General features: G+C 36.9%; 1 protein-coding gene across 1 annotated transcript in view; it reads right to left on the bottom strand.

Annotated features, from left to right (window-relative positions):
* SEMA3A (semaphorin 3A) overlaps nt 1-21175 on the bottom strand; it is a 164173-nt gene that overhangs the window by 25876 nt on the left and 117122 nt on the right. The window contains exons 7-11 of the mRNA XM_012568879.5: nt 11110-11252; nt 9850-9964; nt 9683-9752; nt 8468-8612; nt 2557-2776 (exon numbers count right to left, since the gene is read on the bottom strand). Of these exons, the coding sequence (XP_012424333.4) occupies nt 2557-2776; nt 8468-8612; nt 9683-9752; nt 9850-9964; nt 11110-11252 (693 nt within the window). The remainder of the gene's footprint in view (nt 1-2556; nt 2777-8467; nt 8613-9682; nt 9753-9849; nt 9965-11109; nt 11253-21175) is intronic.

The following is a 21175-nucleotide window of genomic DNA, read 5'->3' as shown; positions in this document are numbered from 1 at the left end:
TCAAGATTTCCCCCACAGGAACGGAAAATGTGACCACGCTGGATGGCTATTAATTATGTTGTGTTCAATTATCATCAGTTATTCAATGAAAAGGAAAAAAAAGTATTTCTTCAACATACTGCAGTTCAGCAGCACATGGGAATAATGCAGATTGCTCTAACAGCAATGGGAAAATACAGAGAAATATCTAATCTGATGGGACAGACCTGCACAGAAAAACCCAGTCATACCCCAGGGAGCTTAATTCTGGCTTTGTCATAGGTTCAGATCACCAAGTGGGAAAATGGACTGTGACTAGAGTCCCTAATCTGCTTCCCAGTTAGTTCTTTGCTTGGGAAGAAGTAATACATGCTGATTGTGTATCTGCTTCTGATTCCTCTGACTCTGAGCAGCTGGCTCAGTGCAGCTCTCTGGCAGAAGGCAGGCAGAGCCTCAGTCCTGCCTCTACCATTCCTCCACATGGAAGACAACTTTTCCTGACTCTGAAAACCACAATAAGGACAGTGAGCTCAGAGGAATATGAAGCAGCTTTTGTGCACCAGCTACAGGTATGGGTGTTGTAATGCCTGTTCTTGTCCCATGAGGATACAACCTCATGCTAGAAGAAGAATGGTTTCTATGGGCAAAAGCACTATTTCAAAAAATAATGACACTCTGCACTTAGAAAGACAGGATTTTAGTGCTGAAATATATTTTGGTAAGTGCCAAAATAATGCTAAGTAATAATGTTTCAACACTTTTCTTATAGTTTGTGGGCAGGGCTATCACCAGCATTGGATGGAATCCTAAGCATTTACCACACACCTGAATATTAGTGGTTTAGGAAAACCCTAAACTCAGAGGTAAAAATTATCATTTAGGTTCTTTTAGAGGGAGACCTTGCTTGACTGATTTACATAAGAACTTCTAGACATAATAATAAATAAATAACCAGTATATGCAATGGTAACTATCTAGAAGCTGGAGCTCAGCTTTAAGCAAATCTTCCTTCACTGTCTGAAACAAAGGAACTTCTGTCTTACTTTCCATCCTACTCTAACAGAAGTCTTGAAGAAAGTGCAGTGATTCTCTGGAAGAATTTTTTGCTTTCCCTTGCAGAAACCAATGCATCTTTCTTAGCCCACAGGCTAAGCTTTGGAGAGTTAAATACCACCTCTTTTGCTCAAGAAATATACTTAAATAAGTTCCTTATGTTTGTTCAGCATCATACCATGTACACCATTAATTTGTTTTTTGTGGGCCAAATCAGGTCATAGAGGACTTGTTGAAAGGCACCAAACACTGTGAATTGTGGATGACATTGAAATCTCTAATGCGTGACGGAAAATATATGTTGTGTAAAATCATATGAAAATACTTTTCAATATTTTATGCACGAACATACTGTAGCACTGGTATCTAATAACTCAGTTTACAGTTTTGAAGTGCTTTAACCCTTCCTGCAGAGCTGTGTTTTCTGTAGTAAACGTTCTGAATTTTTATGCTTGCACTGTGTTTGGTACACAAAGCTTCACAAGCTCTCAGTTGACTCATAATACATTTCAAGCATCAACATGAAAGAGCTCTTACATTTATTGCTTTGGAAATCTGACCCCAGGTTTAGAGTACCAGAACTGTATTTAAAATATGTAAAAAGTAGGACTGTTATAAGACAGACACAGAGGTATTTTTTTGGTCCAATGCTGAAAAGAAGCAGTAGGGTTTGATTTAGTTTGGTTTCACGATGCCAATGTCTAATTACCAGTAATTATGTTCAGTAGAAATTTAAAACAGTTTTATGCAACATAACTGAAACATCAGCCAAATAATGTAAAACTTTCACAGATGAAGAAACAGATCCATGAGATCCAATTGCTACTCAGCAGAGTTTTGAAACCACTGAATTTAAGAAAATGCATATCAGCTAATTTTTGGACACTCTTTCTCATTATTACCTTTCTGGAAAAAAATTATTTTCTCAGGGCATATTTACACTTCTCTAAGATGGCCAAGCTATATGATTCTGCAAATGCTTTGGAAAGGATATCATCTTTCTATTTGTATACCAACTCTTCTGAAAACACTCAATTTGTGCCAGATATCTTCATCTTAAGTAAAATTATGCACCCTCTTGGCTTAATGGCTGAGCATCTTAAGGCAATACTTGAAATACTTGAAAGGCACAAAAGACTTTTACTATACCTGGATATTTGCCTCATTCCTGTTAATACCTTTTGTGCTGCACTTCAAAATGGGTACCTCAAACCCATAATTTTAATACTAAATTATAATTAGTAAGGCAAGATATTTCTAATAAAAATCCCTAACAGCAGTAGTAGAGAGGGTGGTTTGATCTTAATCCAGATGGCAAAATTCCTAAAGAATTAAGCTGTGCAGGCTACAGCCTGAAGCTGCAACAGTAAATATTTGTAACAAAGACCTTTCCACATGCACAGTTTTGGGTCCTGCCCTAAATTTTCACATGTTTACACTGTTCTTCAGTCAATGTTCTGTCTTTCAGAGTGTGAATTTTTATCAGCTCTAGGTTTCCATCAATCCTGGAGAAAGACGTCTCACCTGTGCCAATGAACATCACATCGTATTGGCCATCTTCTGCATCTACTCGATCTACCACGATCTGTGTGAACTGGTAATCCACATCTGTTTTAATCATGATTGGGCGGTTGTTGATGGGGAACACTGGGTTGTACATGGCGGGATGACTTCTGGCAAATGTGATAACTTCATCAGGAAGGTCCTTGGTGGAATCAAAACCTCCAAATGTTTTACTGGGACACTAGGAAAACAAAAAAGGAAATGTTTTACATTTTATTATTTATCATTCCATCTACAGCAGTCTATAATTAAATATGTCAGGGAGTTTAAGTGTTTTGTGACAGACAGCAAAAGTTAATTCTGTCACTCATAATCTCTATGTTTTAATTTATTTTGGATTTAAACCAATATGGTTAACAGGATGCAAATGATCCTCATACATCACTTTTCTTACTCCTTTTCAGTGCAAAAGGCTTTTAAGTCCACTTGTGATTATTATTAGTCTTTGATTGTCAGAAGGAAGAAATCCTGAAATATCTAAATCATTCAATACAAGGCAAGCCATTCAGTATTTCGTTATGCATACAACAAAAAATTAATTAATTATGTCATTGTGAGAAATTATACTTCCAAAAAATTTAAAAGGTTTATTAAAACCTTATCAAAAATACAAGAGAAGACCGAATAGACAAAATATTAGGGCTCCAGGGGCAGAGGATCTTTCCCACCATGTGCTCATCCACAGAATGGATGTTCCACCTTTTAACCCTTTAGCCCCTCCCGAAGTTCTGTCCATCGACTGCTTTTTCACTGTCCAGTGGAGTTTGCTTCCTTAAATCTTGATTGGAGGTCAGATGTTGCCATAGTAATAAGCCAACCATCCCATATGTCCCAAACCCAGGCTACCCCCTTATAACAATGCAAGGGTGGGTAAAACATAACTCTAAGTCTATAAAACTTCTCTTAACATATATACATAATATTTGCCTTTTAACTGTGAGAGTCAGTCATCTCATTGCTCATCTATCATACCATCATCTCTGTTTCAAAGTATTGTCTTCAGAAGTTGACTGGAAGTCCAAATTGCTACGTGAGGAAACAAATCCATAAATTCTGGGACAATGCCCTGTTCTACGAACTTTTCAAACCCCTGCTTGTCTCAACAACTCTGTGTCCTCCATGTAGTCCTGATACTGTGGATCCTGTTACACTAAATCAAATCTAGTGAGTCATGTCTTATATGTACTTTTTTTCCTCCCCTCTGATTTTAAAGAAAGCCTTCTGTGAATTTACTCATCATACTGTCCATGTGAACTTTTGGGTGAGAGGATCTCATTAAGGAACAGCAGTTAACTCCTCACTGTCCTGCACAGCTGGTGCAGGAACAACTGGTGTCCCATTGGGATGAATCTGGTCCCATGATGTAAGACAGAAAAAAGTTACTTTTCCCCTGTATATACCCAGGGATGGGCCAGACAGTTTTGTCTCCCATCTGTGAGAACCACAGGGCTCTACTTTTCACATTTAGCTTATGCTGTCTCACTGTAAGCAGAAACCAGAGGCTGGAAAGGGGAGGAGGTAAGACCATGGTGTTGGTAGCCACAAAAGTATTCTTCCACTTTCAGCTATTACCTATCCCCATCAGGAGACTCAAGAACTGTGGCTGACCACCACCATTTGCCCTCATCTCTTCTATAGAATTGGTAAGTATTTCATGAACAGTTACCTGTAACATTAACATAAGCATTAGCAGTACTGTTAATTAGTACTGTTGAATGGGTGAAGGAAACGAGCCCAAACACCAAGTCAAAGATAATTGTCAAAGATCTTGGGAACCCCATTTGCTGTTCAGATAACTCCTGAAGACATACAAAACACTGAATCCCAGCTGAAATTAATTATTTTGCAGTATCTGACCTTCAAATATAAACAACTGGTGTTAAAATGCCTGAGATAATTTGTCCTTTATATCCAGGTATAAAATACCTTCCAATTGAATTAAAAACCTAGCAGACAAGATCTTATTAAGCAAGAATCCAGACCTTGCAGGATGCTTAACAGAAGAAATCAATTGTCTTTGCTATCACCTTGATCCAAATTATTAATAATTCAACAGAAATGAAATTTAAAAATCAATGTCAAAAAGAGTAGTTGCTGTACTCAGCAAAGGGACGCTTCCAGCGTGGACATATAAAGTGTAAATTGTCCCTTGCTGGCATATTTGTTAGTAAGCAAATTCCTGCATTCTGTTTGTATGGAAGAGAAGAGAGGAGGGAAGAAGAATATTTGATTAAGACATGTGGAGCAGAAAAAGCAGAAAGCAAATTAGCTATCTATTTTATTTTTTCAAGACTTTTTAACCTTTTTCTTATTATTATATGTTCTTGCTCTTTTGTACAAAAATATTATGAAGAGAAAAACAGATGGACTACTCAAGATTATTGGCCAAACCATTGTCTGTCTCAAAAATAGTGTTTCAAATGCTACACTTAAGTTTCGTTTACATCTCAATTAATATTATAACTACAGTTCAATACTAATTACTTGGATAAATTAGCTAACAATTAATTAGGTATTAGCTGTAAAGTAGTCTATGTATAAAAATCACTACACAAGAATTGTGTATTGTTAATTGCAGCTGGGCAAACACTGAAAAAAATATGAAATGAATGTTCATTTCAATTTCAGGCAAATGAATTTCAGCTGTGTTTCAACTGCTTGAATACTTACTTTCTGGTTCATTTTCTAACAAAGGACTTTACTTGCAGCAATATGAAACAAGCTCCCAAGGGAAGTGGTCACAGCACCAAGAGTGCCAACGCTCAGGAAGCATTTGTACAATAGTCTCAGGCACATGGTGTAGCTCTTGGGACTGTTCTGTTCAGAGCCAGGAGTGGACTCAGTGACCCTTGTGGTTCCCTTCCAGCTCAGGATATTCTATCATTCTATAAACCAAGATGTACTTTGTGCAGAAAATTCATAAAACTAGAATTAGAGTAATAATTCTGTGTGTTTGAATAAGACTCTCAATTCTGAGACCCCTGTTACTCCTTGGATCCCCTGCTTTTCTGAGAATAAAAAATCTACTGCAACCCTGTGTCTTTATATGTGAAGTTTAAAGTGCGTTATCAGGACCAGGCCCAGTAAGTAATCCAACAAAACAAATCAGTATCTACATTTTGGTAGGAAGAAAAAGCTCTTTGGTCATAACTCTTGGTGCCTTGAAGCAGAGAAAAGTTGAGCTCTGTAGCTGAAATCACAAAAATTCAGATAGGAATTCAGAATGAGCTACCTGAGTTAAGATGAAGTATCCACAGAATTCCTCCCTCCTCTCCCAGATACTTTAAGATTACAAAAGAAAAAAAACAAAAATAAAAGAAAGAATGAAAACCAACTCCTGTAGACAGGAAAAATTCTGTCAATTTCTTTGTTGCATGTGAAGCTGATGTAGAATTTCTTACAAAGCTTTCTGTTTTTTCAAAAACAATTTACTTTTGTTTTCTTTTACTCATACTAGGCAAATCACCAGATGCTCAAGAAGCTTACTGGCACCTCACCTATTATATTCCTGAGATAATTCAGCACTGTTTACCTGCAGTGCAATCTGAAAATTAATTACTCTAAGATCAGGTTTTTTCTCCCATCTCATTCTGCATTTCTTGGAAAAGGACTCCAAAGGTCTGACATCTGAGGAACTTCAAAAATCTTTTTCTTTATTCTCAACAGATCTTCAAATCATTGAAAACACACACAACTTCATCACTTTATAAACAAAAACTTCTTTCCAGCCAGAAATGCACCTCATTTTAAAATTCAGTTTAATTCTATTAATACAACAGAATGAGTTTAGCAACTGTGAGGGCACTCCTCTTTTTTTCAAAGTGGCAGAACCCAGGATTAGAATCCTGGCATTGTGCTAGGACAAACTGCTGGCCTCAGCCATTCTAACAACTTTTACAGTGGCATGGCCTCATGCACTACATCTCTGGGTCTAACCAGACCTGTACAATTTGGGATTACATTTGATTTTAGGCAAGAAAACAGTTTATGGTGGAATCTGAACATCTTTGCACTTTGTTAATCTTAATAAAAGCATTTTATAATGAAATCAAAAAGGTAAACTGCATTCTGATAGGGTAGCCAGAAACAGAGGTTCCTGAAACCTAACTGCATTTCCTTACTTTGACAAAGGCTCTGGTGTCTTAGTTCACTTTGCCACTTAAGAGCTGGGTTCTGGCGCTTGTTTTTTATCCTTATTCTAGGGAACTTGATCAAGTTAGTCTTTTCTCATATGCAACTCAGATCAAGACCCTCAGAGTTGTGGAGTAACCCCCAGGCAGAACTGAGGTCAGAACAGTGTCTCAGGACACAGAACTGCAGTCTCGAGAGCAAGTATTTGAGTTGTAATTTAGAATCTCAACAGAGCTGCATCTGATCTCCACAGAGAAATGAATGCAACAGAGCCTGTGTGCAGCAGTCAGTTCTTTATCTCAGTCTATTTCTGTAATAGAAGCATGCAACATTCTTATTATTCCATAATTCTACATGATATCTAGTATCTGGGTTTGTTCAGAAAGGTTAATTAAACTGCAATCAAAGAGGAGTATAATGGATCAGAATAATGAACAGTAAATCTGTTAAACTGAAAAGGTGAGAATAGCTATACAAGAAATACCAAAAATATCTACTCATTCACATTTTCTAGCGTTGTAACACAATAAAACTTCAAAAAAGCCCTGACATAACAGAATTAACTGCAATAATCGGGAACTAATTAACTGTAATAATCGGGGAAAAAAAGCTTCACCATCAGATGAGAAATGAAACCTCTTTTATGCTGCAGAGCTCATATTTTAAATCTGGAAAAAATTAGAAATTCCTTTAGTCACAGCAAAGGAGTGAGGAGTGCTGAGGAATCCAGCTGTCAGGGAGCCACTGTTTTCTTTTACTTAGGAAGTAATTTTCATTAACTGAGCATATATATCAGTTGAAAGATCAGATTTGAAAAGACAATTTCAAACATACCAGAGAAAAGTAGAAAATATGATGAACTAAAGAAGCAAAATTATTCCTGCTTTCTTTTGTGCCTTATATTTAAGCAGACTTTGAGAAGAATGTTGTAGACATATATATTATTTACACATATACATTTTTATGTATACATGTGCACATATACATGTAATCTTCTGCAATAACAGTTCTCAATATAAATGGGTCAAGCTGACTTATACAAACTAAGGAGTGAGCCCAATGTATACAATTAATGCTTGTTTCATGAATGTCCCATCTTGTTAGACTACTGGAAATTTCAGAGGCAGTTAAATATTTCTAGAACGTGATGATATCAGTTGAAATATGGATATCTTATATGGATTGATATTTTAATAATTCATAAACCAGAAACAGAGAATCAGGTAAAACCAGGCATTTTTAAAAATTTCCAGTGGAAGTTAGAAACTATTGTATCATTCTGTCATCTATTGCAGAAATATCTGTTTCACTGTCCTAGATTTAATGCTGACTGAAATGTCCTAACAGTGACACAAATCCTCTGTTTTCAAGTCTTCTCACTAAGAATGGCTCAGTCAGCAAATATTTGGAAAAAAAACATATTCCAAGGAAAGGATAATGCAATATAATTTATGAAATACTTGACTTCCAGTAAAATTCTCCAGCCATTACCAAAATTTCTTTTGAAGTTGTTAATATGAACGCCAAAATTAAAATCCAAGTGAAGTTGTTACTGCAGTTTCATATGTTACAAGAAAATCAGTACATTCTGGACCTGGAGGAACTGTTAGTTTTCCCTTCTGCCACTCTATCCATTTTGTTATCTGTGTCAGTTTCTTTCCTGGATCTCAGCTCAAGGACCATGTAATGTGTGAAAATATTTTCCACAGTTGTCCCAGTTCAGATTTCCTAGGGTACTTACAGTTCCTGGCCGTGGGTAAGGCACTCGCCCTTGGTAGGGAACCCACTGGTAGTTTGGGCCATCTCGGTGGGCATAGGGACCAAGAAATACCCTCCTGACATCAGTCATGCTGTACATACACACAGCTGATCCCTTGAAGATATTACTGAAAATGAAGGGAGAAGAAATCAAATCAGTTTCTTTAAATTATCAGTCGATTTAATCAAGTGCTAGAGCTATGGGAATAGCAGCTTGGTGCTTTCTAATTTATTGCATGTGATGATAATCAAACCTCTGACATGCTCTCAGAGCAATCCTCACTCACCTCCTGTGAAAGTTCAGCAAAACTGATATGATCTACCAGACATTTTCCTTAGCAGATGGCTGCTATTTCACTATTTAAAACATCTTGTCCCCAGAAGGCCAAAGACCAAATTTGAGTAAATTTCAGTAAGGCTTTCCCTAGAGAACTATTCTATTCTTTCCTACACTCTACAATTTTTTTTTTTTTTTAGCAGTCTCTTCCATCATTGGGGCAGCACAAGTGCAAACTTCAGGGTTGTTTCTTACCCTGACATTTTTTACAGAAGACAGTAAGGACTTGTAAATCTTCCTCTTCTATGCCTGGTATCTCTAGCAACATTCTTTCTGTTTAGAAACTAAAACTTGTTTCTTTCACAGATAAACGTGGCAATACAACCAGTGCTGCAAACCTTCAGCAGACCAAAGCTACAAGTAAATTTTGTTCTTGGTGAAAGCACAATGTAACAAAAACATTCAAGTCAGTTATATGTGATTCAAAAACAAAACTTTTGAAAGATCATTAGACTTCCCAGATTTCAGCAATTTTTTTTTTATTAATATCTCCTTGACTAGCTAATTTCTCACTCCACAGATTTCCTATTTTACACTGCCCTCAAACAAGTTTATTTATGCTTGCATTCATTTTCCAAATCTGTGTGGAAAGGGCTACAGATGCTGATCCCTGCTATAAAAAGCCAATTCAATGGCAAGAACAGCCTGAGAAACTGATAGTCTTTGTGTTTGCTAGCTTCAGGGTGATGATGTACATTGCTCATAAGAAAGAAACCTAATTCACTAGTTCTTACTGACATTGACTTCTAAGTTCAAAGGTTAAGAAAATTTTGTGTTTTTTAAAAACACTTTTAACAAAGAGACCTCTCTAAAACAAGCAGCCACCCAAGTTTCTATGCACGAAAATGATATGCTCTGTACCTGGAAGTTGTAAACACTCCATAGACTATTGGATTTTTAGGGTCTTTTGAGTTCATTAGGAACACATCCTCTGTAATGATAACAAGAAAAAGGAAAGAAAATCAGGTTAAATTCATACAGGCAATATCCAAAGACATTTTTACATTCTAGCCATTTCTGCTACTTACGTAGTTCATCAAAGTGTGTGTCAATGCCATTGGGTCCTGGTACAGAACAAATCAGACGTGCTTTGAGGAAAGTTGTCCATTTGTTAACAAGGCTCCTGTGTCCACCAAAGTCATTCTAATAGCAAAAGTGTTTTGCATTAATATTTAGCAACAATCTTTGTTTGAAGTATCAACAGAATACAGAGAAAATACAGCAAATAAAATGACATTTAGAGAAAACAAGACAGAAGAATTCACCATCTACGTACAAAAGCAATATTATGTTGCAAAGACACAAAATCTGAATTATTTTTATTTTACATTGATTGTGCAATATTTCATACTAGTCCATAATTTAAAAACAGAAACCCTCAAATCTCTCTATATAACTTTTTACATATTCAACACTGGGAAAAAAAGAATTTGGCAGAATATCTTGCTCCAAAGCTCCCAGTCTGCCATGTCCTGGAAAAGCTGAGGGTGTTTATTATGCTTAACTGGGTAGCAACAAAGTAGAAATGAAGCTTGCAATGGAACAAAGCAGACAAAAATGCCAGAACAGTGGGGTCAGCTGTATATCCGCAAAACATGAAAACAAAGGGCCCCGAGGATTTCATACTTGTGGGGTAATAGGTTTAAAAGTAGGAACCTCTGAATTCAAGGATGTAAATTGAAGTTGTGCTTATGGATTAACAGAAAATTTTACTGTAAACACCACAGTTGCCAAAGCTACAACATTTTTTAGTATCATTTCATTAGCAGAAATGTTTTTGGAAGTCTGTCAGAAAACCATCTGGACATTTATCAGTGTGAACAAATGATTCATCTTGCAGTCACTAAGGGTCTTTCGAATAGCTGCCCATTTCTACAGCTAACCTTAAACAATTATTTTTCTGTATCTTCCTTTGCCTCTATTTTAAGGGTTTTAATGTGGCAATTGAAAAGTATTAACACTTAAAAAGCAAATTCTTCAAATGTTTTTGGCCTACCTGGAAGTATTGCATTTCCTGTAAAAGACTTTCTTTTGCAGACATTTTCTAAGGCTCAGAAGTTACCTATGACTTTTTAAACCAAACATCAGAGTTTGTGAAGTTTCCACCCAAAAGAAGAATTGAATGATTATAATTTCTGTATGTCATCCACGCACTATTTTTCTCTTGGGATGACCCCTGCTTTAGCATAATTCCAATGTTAATACTGAGTAGTTCACAGGTGAGAAAACACAGTTTTAAAATTGCTTGCAAGTGCATTCAGTGTCACACCAAGAATTCATCATCTGACCTTGCAGATCTGCCCTATTCTGGCATGAGTGGCTTTTCCAGTGTGCTCTCCATCAATTGCATTTTCACGGAAGAAGAAGTAGATTTTGTCATCTTCTGGATTGTCGCTCTCTGGTATCAGGTGAGCACTGACAAATCTGGGATCTGAGAAGACAATGCCATTGTGCACGTTACTATTCCACAAGCTGGATCATTTCTCTTCCTTACATAAATGAACTGTCATTTTTCTTCCCAAAACACCATCATTGCGTCCCATGGCAAATATTTATATATTAGGGACATCAACACCTGCTAATATGTGACAGATATTTACATTCCTCCTATGTTTAATACAGAGAGGTGTTTGCTACATGTATTTAATGAACAAATCTTAACTTTATTATTGGAGCAATTAAATGTTTATTAAATCTCTTTACAAATGTTTGTATAACATTGCAGCATGGTTTCATAATTCTGTGGCTTTATTACGGACATTTTTCTTGTTCATTGGATGTCTGGACTTCAGTTAGTCTTTCTGTATAAGTCACAATTAAAATGAAAGAATTATGGAGACAAATGTAAAGTTCTCATTTTAGAAATTAAAAAAAATTGCACCTAGAAAATTGTTAGTGCATTACTGTTAAAAAAAGTTAAGTTGAAAAACAGATTTTGATTGATACAATTTCCACATGATACTTCAAATTCCCAAATTCTTGTCTTCTTTTCAGAAGAGAAATATATTTAAGAATTTTTACACAAAATGTTTAAATACTTTGTCTTACTATTTTTGTAAAATATTATTTTTATGTACATAACCTTTATTTCTTAATGGTAAGAGTGACAACTTTATTTGGCGGCAAAATGATACATCAACCAGTGAAAATATATATAATGTGGATGTATTGAAGGGTTACATAAAAAATACTGTAAAGAAGTTTTGAGAGAGAGAATTTTATAGAATTCACATCAATAAATTCATACCAGTGGAGCATCTGGCTCATCGCTGTACTTTACAGAGATACTTCAGCTGGTATCTTTCACTATATTTGGAAAAAGAAGGCATATCCAACAGATTCACCAATCTGTTTTATAACCATTCTACATCCTGCTGGGATAATTAACTGTAGAAGAACTATATTTAACTACTCAGAGTCCTGTTCCTATGTGAAACTGTAATCCATTTTAGTGTCTGTATTAACATCTTTTCAGTGTATGTTGATTGGTATATAGCCATGGAAATAATGAACTTTGCTATGTTTTGCCAGTTTGCACTAGCTGGCCTGTGCAACCCATTGCCTTATTAAGGATGGCAGTGTTTGTAAGCAATATACTTTGACAGGTTATGCATACAGAATTTTAGATGTTTATATTATAGGAGTATATACAGAATGATTTTGTGTGTATGTGTATTATCATGTACTCTGTGTGTATATATATGTATATATTCTCATGTACTTGTGTATGTAGCTGCATACATGTATGTGTATATATATATGTATATATATATATAAGTACAGAAGGATGACCCTACTGTCCCAGACCAAAGTTTACTTAAATCAATACACAACCTCCAAGATTGTCCAGAAGTAATTATTCAAGACAAGAAAGACTATGGTGACTACAAATAATACTCTCCAAGAATAAATAGACTCTTCAGTTGTCTTCAGTATAGCTGACTCCCTGAGCTTTATTGCTACTGCGTCCTTAGTTAACTCTCAACAGACTTCCAATCCAGTTATCTGTCTAGTTTCTTCTGGAACCCATGCATATTCCCAGAATTTAGCACATCCTTTTGGAATTTGTTCCTCACCTACACAATGTAATGAACTAAAATTTACTTCTGATTTTGTGTTTTGAACATTAATCTTAATAACTTCATTTGGTTCCTCTCAATTCCTGTATTGGAAAAACGCTGCGTGATCAAGATGTGGATGAACTGTGCTCTTTAACAAGGAGCAACTCTCTTTGTTGAATTCTGTGTGGCTGATTTTCTTTTTTCTTTTTTTTTTTTTTTTCTATTAATTCCTAGCAGTTAATATGGATTTGACAGCTCCAAAACAGTAATCTGAAATTGTCATGGAATTTACCCAGAACCTCACTCATTGTTGGCGCCCTGTCCATAGCCCATTCTTTTATATGTGAAGATAGATGTGTTTTCCTCATAGTTTTCCCCATGGTTTATCACTACATCATTCATCAAGAATAATTTAATTTGTCATCTGATTGCTTAGCTACGCAGTTGCATTAAGATCCTTTTGTGATCCTTCACAGTCTTCCTTTGTCTCACTCTGCTGAATAACTTAGGTTCATGTGAAAAAAACCCAACCTCGCATTCAACCTTTTTTTCAGGTTATTTATGAACGTGTTGAACAACACAGGCCACACAACAGATCTCTGTGAAACTATGTCTACCACCTATTGTCTCTTAAAATAAACATTTTTAGACATCTGAGAACATTAAAAATCTGAGATCTTAAGCTCTCAACCCAAAACCCCAGTAATGCAAGCTATTAAATGTCCTTCTTTTCTTTGTAGCATGCATTTAATAGCCTTCAAGTTACACTGACACAAGACCCAAGATAAATAATATCTCGACAATTTTTTATGTGATATACTAGGTCTTTGCAAGCAACTTGAATCTCAAGAAAGAAAGGTAACAGCATAAAAATATCTGCACTGCAGTCTGAGGAAAGATCCATCAGAGAAAGAGGATACCCATTAGAAGACAATGTTCTTGGCTACTGGATCTGGAGAACCTCTTTTCTCAATATCTTGATTTTCTGCCTTAAGGTCTTCATGACAAAGGGTAAAAAAAAATATTCAACCGAAACCTAAACACATTCCCAAATGGTTGAATGATTTGTTTCTAGCACAATGGATTTTGTAAATCACAAGATATCAAGTTCTAAAATAAATCGCTATATTATCAGGTGTCAAAAATCTAACTTTACATTGGCCTGTGAAGATACTGTGGGGAGCTCCACTTTGAGTCAAAAATATTGCTGATATAGCACTGGTTATATAAACTTGCCCTTGGTTAACACATTATTATTCTTTTCTTTCCCTCTCATAATTTTGCAAGTGAACCAGAAATAGTAAGACAGTTTCACATTAAAGCAGCACTGATGCAACAATGATAGAAAAATAGCTCAATAAATTGAAAATATGTATTTTAAATGATTCTGTCAGAGTGATAGCAGAGAAGAGGGTTGTGAGGCAGGCAGATAAAACTAATGCCACAGCTAGAGCACATGTGAGTATGCTTTGCATACACTTTTACCAGTGTTGATCTGAGCTGGATTCAGATTTTCAATGAGTGATTAATAATCCTAACTGCATCCCTGCAAATGAAGTAGTCACACAACCTCATATTAGAAACACATCCTTTGTACATCATGGAATAGCTTTTCTTGAACAACATTTCTTACTGAGTACACCTCGGATTGTTTTGCCACCTAGCTAAATCAATATGTTTTAGTCCATAAAAGAGTGGTTCTTCGTGTTATAGGGCCCTTACTCTTGTTACCTGGTGGTGCTTGGGCTTTTCCCCCTCTGCCATCTAACAGATTTATGTCTATGCAGTGAACCAAATAAACGAAGAGCAGGCTACATGTGTTCTGTTGCATATAGAAATAGATTAATTTCTGTTTAGAATGAATGTAATGGTTATAGAAACAACATCATGACACCATGTGTGGGGAGAGGGAGAGAAAAGTGCTTGATAATTTCATGGGTTATAAAGCTAAGAACCAGTGATCTGCAGTGTGTTCTTTATTGCTTCACTGGCACGGGGGCTGTTTGATTTGCCTGAGGCTTGATGCACACTTGCATCAGCCCCAGGGCTTCAGACCATGCTCACTACTGGCTGCTGGGGGTCTTGATGAGTCAATCAGCCAGATGGCCGGCAGTCACGCAACACAGCCCTCTCCATGGACTGCACAGCACTTTTTTATTGCTCTTCTTTGAGGATTGGAAGGGAGATTTCCACAGATGAGGGAATTAGGGACTTCTCCTTGACTCTCCTAATTGCTCAGCCATGCAGCAGAAGAAAGAATGTCATCCATGAATGTGTATGTTCAAGTATCGAGACTGCCTTGCCTTACCCTGCAAATTTAAACAGGTTTGGTATCAAGGGGTCCCCATGGGAAGTTTAAAATAATTCAGTTAGGGTTGACCTATTTCATACATTCAACACAACACAGCCACAAAAGAAATGCTGGAATGAACTTAAAGCAAGTTTTACTGAATGGGAAGTAGGACTTTGATCCAAACCCACCAGTAACAACTGTAAAAGTCAGTGCACTGCAGCTATTGGGGACAGATGGAATGACTTCAAATTTCTGAGTATGAATTATGGAGTATTCTGCAACACTACAAATGCCTCCAATCCATGTAGCCCTCAGAAATGCTGTAACAACAGTTCAACACTTTCATGCTTGAAAACTGCCTCCCATTGGTTAGAAGTCCAGAAAACTTGTTTTGGGATAATGGATTTAAGAAATAATTTGACAGCAAATATTTTGCAATGATTCATTGCTTTTAAAAAACACAGGCAGACAATGTGGAAGACTTCTATAAAAAACAGCATACATCAAACAAACATTTCTGAAACGTGTTTTAGCATGATCAAAGGAGAAACAAAGCCCCAGCATAAACATGATCAAAATAAAATTACAGCTAAAAACACTTCTCTGATCTTGCAGCCAAAGTGAACAAGCTAAAAATAAAAACTTAGGTTTTTATTTAAAACAATCAGCCTTTAAGAAGCAAATTATTAAAGTCCACACCTTTTTCAATCTCCTTTTTCCAGTTGTCTGTGGTGCTACTCCTCAGATCCCACATGACACCTTTGTACACTGCTTTGTGTGCCCTCCTGCAATTACCACCTCTGCAGACATTTCACTGGCAGCAGCCCATTAAACTGTCCTTTCTGAGAAATCTGGTTCTTTATGGAAACGACACCTTGGTCCAGCTGTCTTTATGATTTATTTGCCATTGTTTGCTTATTTAAATAATGGAAACATGTTTTGCCTGTCTCAGCATTTCAGGTTGAGAAAAAGTGAAGGTAAATCGATCTGCACTGGTCCTTTAACAAATGTTACTCTTTAGCAACAATAACTGCACAAATACACACACACACCCACCCAAGAGGAGGAAACAATAAAAGTCAGAAATTGGCTTTCTAAGTGAATTGTATTAGCATTTTAATGAAGATCTATAAACTTGAAGGCACAGAAATTACCTTTAGCTGTCAAGATTGAGTAAGCTGAAGGAACAGAAGCTGGGGTCATCTCTTCATCACTTGACAAGAACCAAAGGGCAGTTCTCTTAGGAAATGCTTTGTAAAGAGTTTGAACTGGATGCCCCTATTATTGTATATTTATGGTCAAAATGACTAATTTATCAGTTCACAGCAAGAAAATTCTAGGAAACTAGGGAAATTTTATGCTCAGTAAAACTGCAATTGCTGTAATTTAATGAAAAGTACTGGAGGGTGACTGGGACCCTGAGGAGAGGAAGGCCAGAGAAGATGAAATTAAAATTTTAAGAACAACAAAAATAGACAGCTACTCAAGGCTTCATAACCACGTGCAGCACCTGTCCGCTGAGACCCAGCACAGAGAGCCAAACGCTGTCCTCACAAAATCTAGACTTGCTATCACTGTGAGCCCTACTACCCACAGAGAGGAGGCTTGCAGCTCCAGTCACAAATGTGCAGAGCAGAGCTTCTGCCTCAGCAAGGTCACCGGAGGACAAAGCTGTTAATATGTGGTGATGAGAGAGCCAAGATGGCTTGTGGTTTTACACACTCGAATGTCGAATGTCGTTTACAAAACACCAAAGCTTTTAGTGGTATTCTTTCAAAGTCCCTTCATTTAAATTACTCAACTTTCACATTTCTCTTGCTGCTGTTGACTCAGGCAAATGCAGCAGAGCTCCCATGGATTCACGGCTTCTAGCGAAGCTCCTCAATGACACGGATGGCATCAGACCACGCCCGCAAAGCGGGAACGCTGTTTGCACAAGGGATAACTTGTGGCTATTATGGAGCTAATATGAGGGGTTTGTGGTAATTTATTGTCAGATGCTAACACAGAAAGGACAGACCACAGAGTAGAGATGTCATTTTAAGATGCTGTTTACAAAGTCAGGAGGATGTGTGACATGCAGGCCATGCATGATCAAGCTGTCAACAGCTATTACAAGGTAAGAAGCCCTATGGTCACTCACTGATTTTGCAATGGAAATTTCCCTCAGAAAGAGTTTTAAAGACTCTAAAGATGATAGTCATCAAATGGCTTATCTTTGAGTCAAGATGATCTTAGAGTAGTGCATTAGTTATGTCAGCTAGTTTCTCCTTGGAAGGGATATCCTATTTTTTATCAATTTTTCAGAGATTAGTAAAGGCAATTTTTGTGAGACAGATTATAAAATACACTAATAAGTGTAAAGTTAAACTAACATTTCTTTTAATTTCAATTGTGTACTTAAAAAAAAATCAAAAATTTTTTATAATAATAATAAAAAAAAAAACCAACCTCAAGCCAACAAACCTTTCCTCTGCAGAATCCAACTGCTATGCTTCAGTGGTGACTTGTGTGACATGAAGAGATTACAGACTTTCAAGGATGAAAGGCATTAAAAGTAGCAACAACATATCACTCTTCTGTCATTTCAATACATGGGTGCAGCAGCAATGTAACACACAAAAGACATGCATTAAAAAAGACACACCATATTTTTACACATGTAAATTCTTCTGCAGGGGTACACTTACACATACAGCAACTGGAGTCTAGCCCTTGTGGCATTTACAGTGGCTTGACCACAAGTGTCATCCATGCACCATTCTCATTGTGAGAGATGATAAAACTGAATTTAAATGATGGAGTTTTTTAAGGAATTACTGATCTGTATTTGAGGCAAAATCAAAAAAGGGAAAGTGTGTTGTAACATCCTAAAGCATTCAGGCTCCATGCTGGGGGGAGCTAGCAGAAGTGAATACTTGGCAAGGCCAGGCTGGGGACTGAGCCGTGGGTGCCCTCCTGGGGGCTGGCAGTGATGCAGGGTAAGAGGAGCACAACCTCAGTTTGGGGTGCTCAGCATATATGGAGTATCCTGGAATATCATAAATGAGTCCCTGAGTACCTGCCAAGACAATGCCACCACCCCAAGATTCCTCATCTCCTCTGCCTTAGAGGTATAATTCAGCATCAAAATATCTGGGGAATGACATTTTAGCTCCCACAGGAAACAGAAGGGAGAAAATGTTGATGTCTGATGCAATTATCAGTTTCTGAAGCCTTTGTTCTAAAGACACAACAATAGTTTTGATTTCTAGTTAAAGACTAATTATATGGTGAAGAAAAGTGAATACAAAAGTTCAGTAAAATTATAGCTTAATGCTCAACATAAATTAGATTTCTCACAAAACAATGCTTATGATCTATCCACCCTATTTAATTTAAAAGAGGTGATTATTATCTCCTTACAGAACAACAAGCAAAATTAACACCTCTTTTCTATTACTAACAGTGTTTTAAGGTTATTGTATATCTATCAACACAATTAATTTTAAAGTTATTTACTTGTCCCTCAGAGATAGTAATTGGGCAACTGAGAAAACTAGTGTCCATCACAAAACAGAAAGTGAGGTTTGCAGCACACTGTCTCCATTTAGGAATACTTTAATCTCAATTTTCTGTACTTCTTAAAGGTAATGAGAGTTCCAGCTAAGAGCCTGTTTCTTCCTTTCTCAGTCATTTAGCTGAAATTTTTGACATTGATGTTTGGAAATAAAAACACTAGAAAGCCTGTGCCTTGACTGTGTAACCTACATCTTTAGAGCTCTGGATGAGTGACAAGAACTAAATACCAGAGTCTTTATGCTAAGACGTGATGTATTAGGGGAGGAAGTGGAGCGTGGAGGCACTGAAGACAAAAGATGTTTCTGATTTGGGGTGTTACAGACTTTTGGCATATAAAGCCACGCTACAAGCCTGCCTTTTTTAAGCTCTGAAGATTCACAGGTGGAGCACAAGTCCCTGGAGATGCTGAAGCAGTTTATGGCAGTTGATCCTAGAAGTCAGAAACCGAAACCTGTTCCTCTTCATTAATGTGATTTTCTCAGGCCTTTCAGAATGTTGAGAGATGTGTGCTTATGTCTTGGTGGAATATTCTTCCTCATTGCCACTTGCAAATTAAGGGTACAAGAAGGTGTCCTGAAGGCTGAGGGAACACGCTGTAACCAAGCTCCTGACACAGCTCTTTGCAGGAGGCAAATACCTGGCTGAGTGTGAGGAATAGCTGGGGATTAACATGGCAAACATATTCCAGTGTAGGGAAAATGGGACAGCCCTCAGCAGTACGAGTGGCAAAAGCTGAACAGCACTGGCTTGACAAGCATATCTTCAGCCTCTGTCTCCTGAAAGGTAATATTTCTCTGTCAGCTCCACGCAGTGCACAACCCTGTCTCCAGAACCATTTGCCCACAGAAATACTACTTTTTTCCTGCCTAAAAAAGTGAAAAAGTATGTCCTTTGCGTCAAAAATCATCTATTTTGAAAACAGGAAGAAAACCGCCAAATTTTGTACTGCCAGGTTCAATTTGAAGTGTGTAGAAGGGATTGTGTAGCTGTAAAAAAAAATCTCCTCCCTGATGTCACATCAAAAACTGGACAGGCCTCTACCATAGTCTCAACTCTCAGTGAGGGATGTTCATTCATTTGGAAATGATCATCAGCCCACACCAGTTCCCAAGAAGTCATCAAGTAGAAAACTCTCCTGCAGCAATTTCCTAACTTTTCTGATCTCCTGTAATTTAATTTCTTTGTTAAATCCTTTAGATTTGGCTAAAGAACTGAGGTAATTTTGTCAAACTACAAGAAACATTTTGTTGGTATAATGAACTTTTACAGCTATTGTAAAGCAACTTGACACAAAATCCACTAAAACAGGATTAATGAGGGATGGCAGCAAAGACTGAGGAAAGGGCTGGATGAATGACTGGTTTTAGCTCATGTGTCAGTGTAGCACAGCAACACAAAATGCCATAAGGCATCTGTAAGAGGAAGCAAAACCCCTCAGCATAACCAAAGGTATTCAGTGTGATAGCATCAGTTATGACAACCTCTTTCAGTAGTCATGCGAGCACTATGTGTTTCCAACTTAATCTAGCTTCAGTCAACATAAGCTATTAACAGGGTTTTACACAACTGAAATAATGTGCTCATTCATTGTTAATGTGACACTTACTTCTGTTCATTAAAAAAGAGTAACAAAAATATTTGATAGCACAGGTAAGATGAAAACTGTGAAGTTGCTTCAGATAGGAAAGTTTTGCAACAGTACCTGCACAGTCAGAAACATTTTCTTCTCAAGCATCATTTCATTGGCTTAAACTTTAATTCTGTACAAGCAAACTCTTTTCTTATTTTCACTATTTTAATTTTTATTATTATTCACTGACACCACTTAAAAATATTTGATGTAATTTCTGTGACTTTTAAGAATGAAAATTTCATGGTCTCAGACTCAAAATTTTTGTGTTTTTTAACAGCAGTGAGGGGGGACCGTGCTTGTGATACATAAATCACTGCAAGAGGAACTGGCAGAAAATTTAACAGAAGTATTTAGAAATCAATAAAAGAAAGAAATGCAATAAAAAATATAGACCTTGTAATAGACCAGAATTTTTTTTTAAAAGAATACTTTCTACCAACAGGTCTGGCACAAAATATTAAAGCTGACAGTATGTTACACATGGAACAGAACTGAGTATCGATAATGACAACCCATTTACACAATCTTGTGAAAAAGCTGATGAGCCACAAGTCCACATAAAATACTACATAGAGAGGTTTTGTACCTTCCTCTTTTTTCTGCCCTTACTGGAAGTTCAGAGAAACAGAACAGGACACAGAGACTGAAGGAGTGGGTAACTGAAGAGAGCTGTGCCCCATGACTACCAAATTTTACAGTGTGACAAATGTTATTACAGAGCTCAGGAAATATGAATAATCTCTCTGACATCAGCAGAATATTTCTGACTTACAAGGATATTGAATTTTGCCCAAACAACAGTAAAA

Source organism: Taeniopygia guttata, chromosome 1A, assembly GCF_048771995.1.
Source record: "Taeniopygia guttata chromosome 1A, bTaeGut7.mat, whole genome shotgun sequence".
Taxonomy (NCBI): domain Eukaryota; kingdom Metazoa; phylum Chordata; class Aves; order Passeriformes; family Estrildidae; genus Taeniopygia; species Taeniopygia guttata.
Note: the sequence above shows the minus strand (reverse complement) of the source record. Positions and strands in the feature narration are given on the sequence as shown.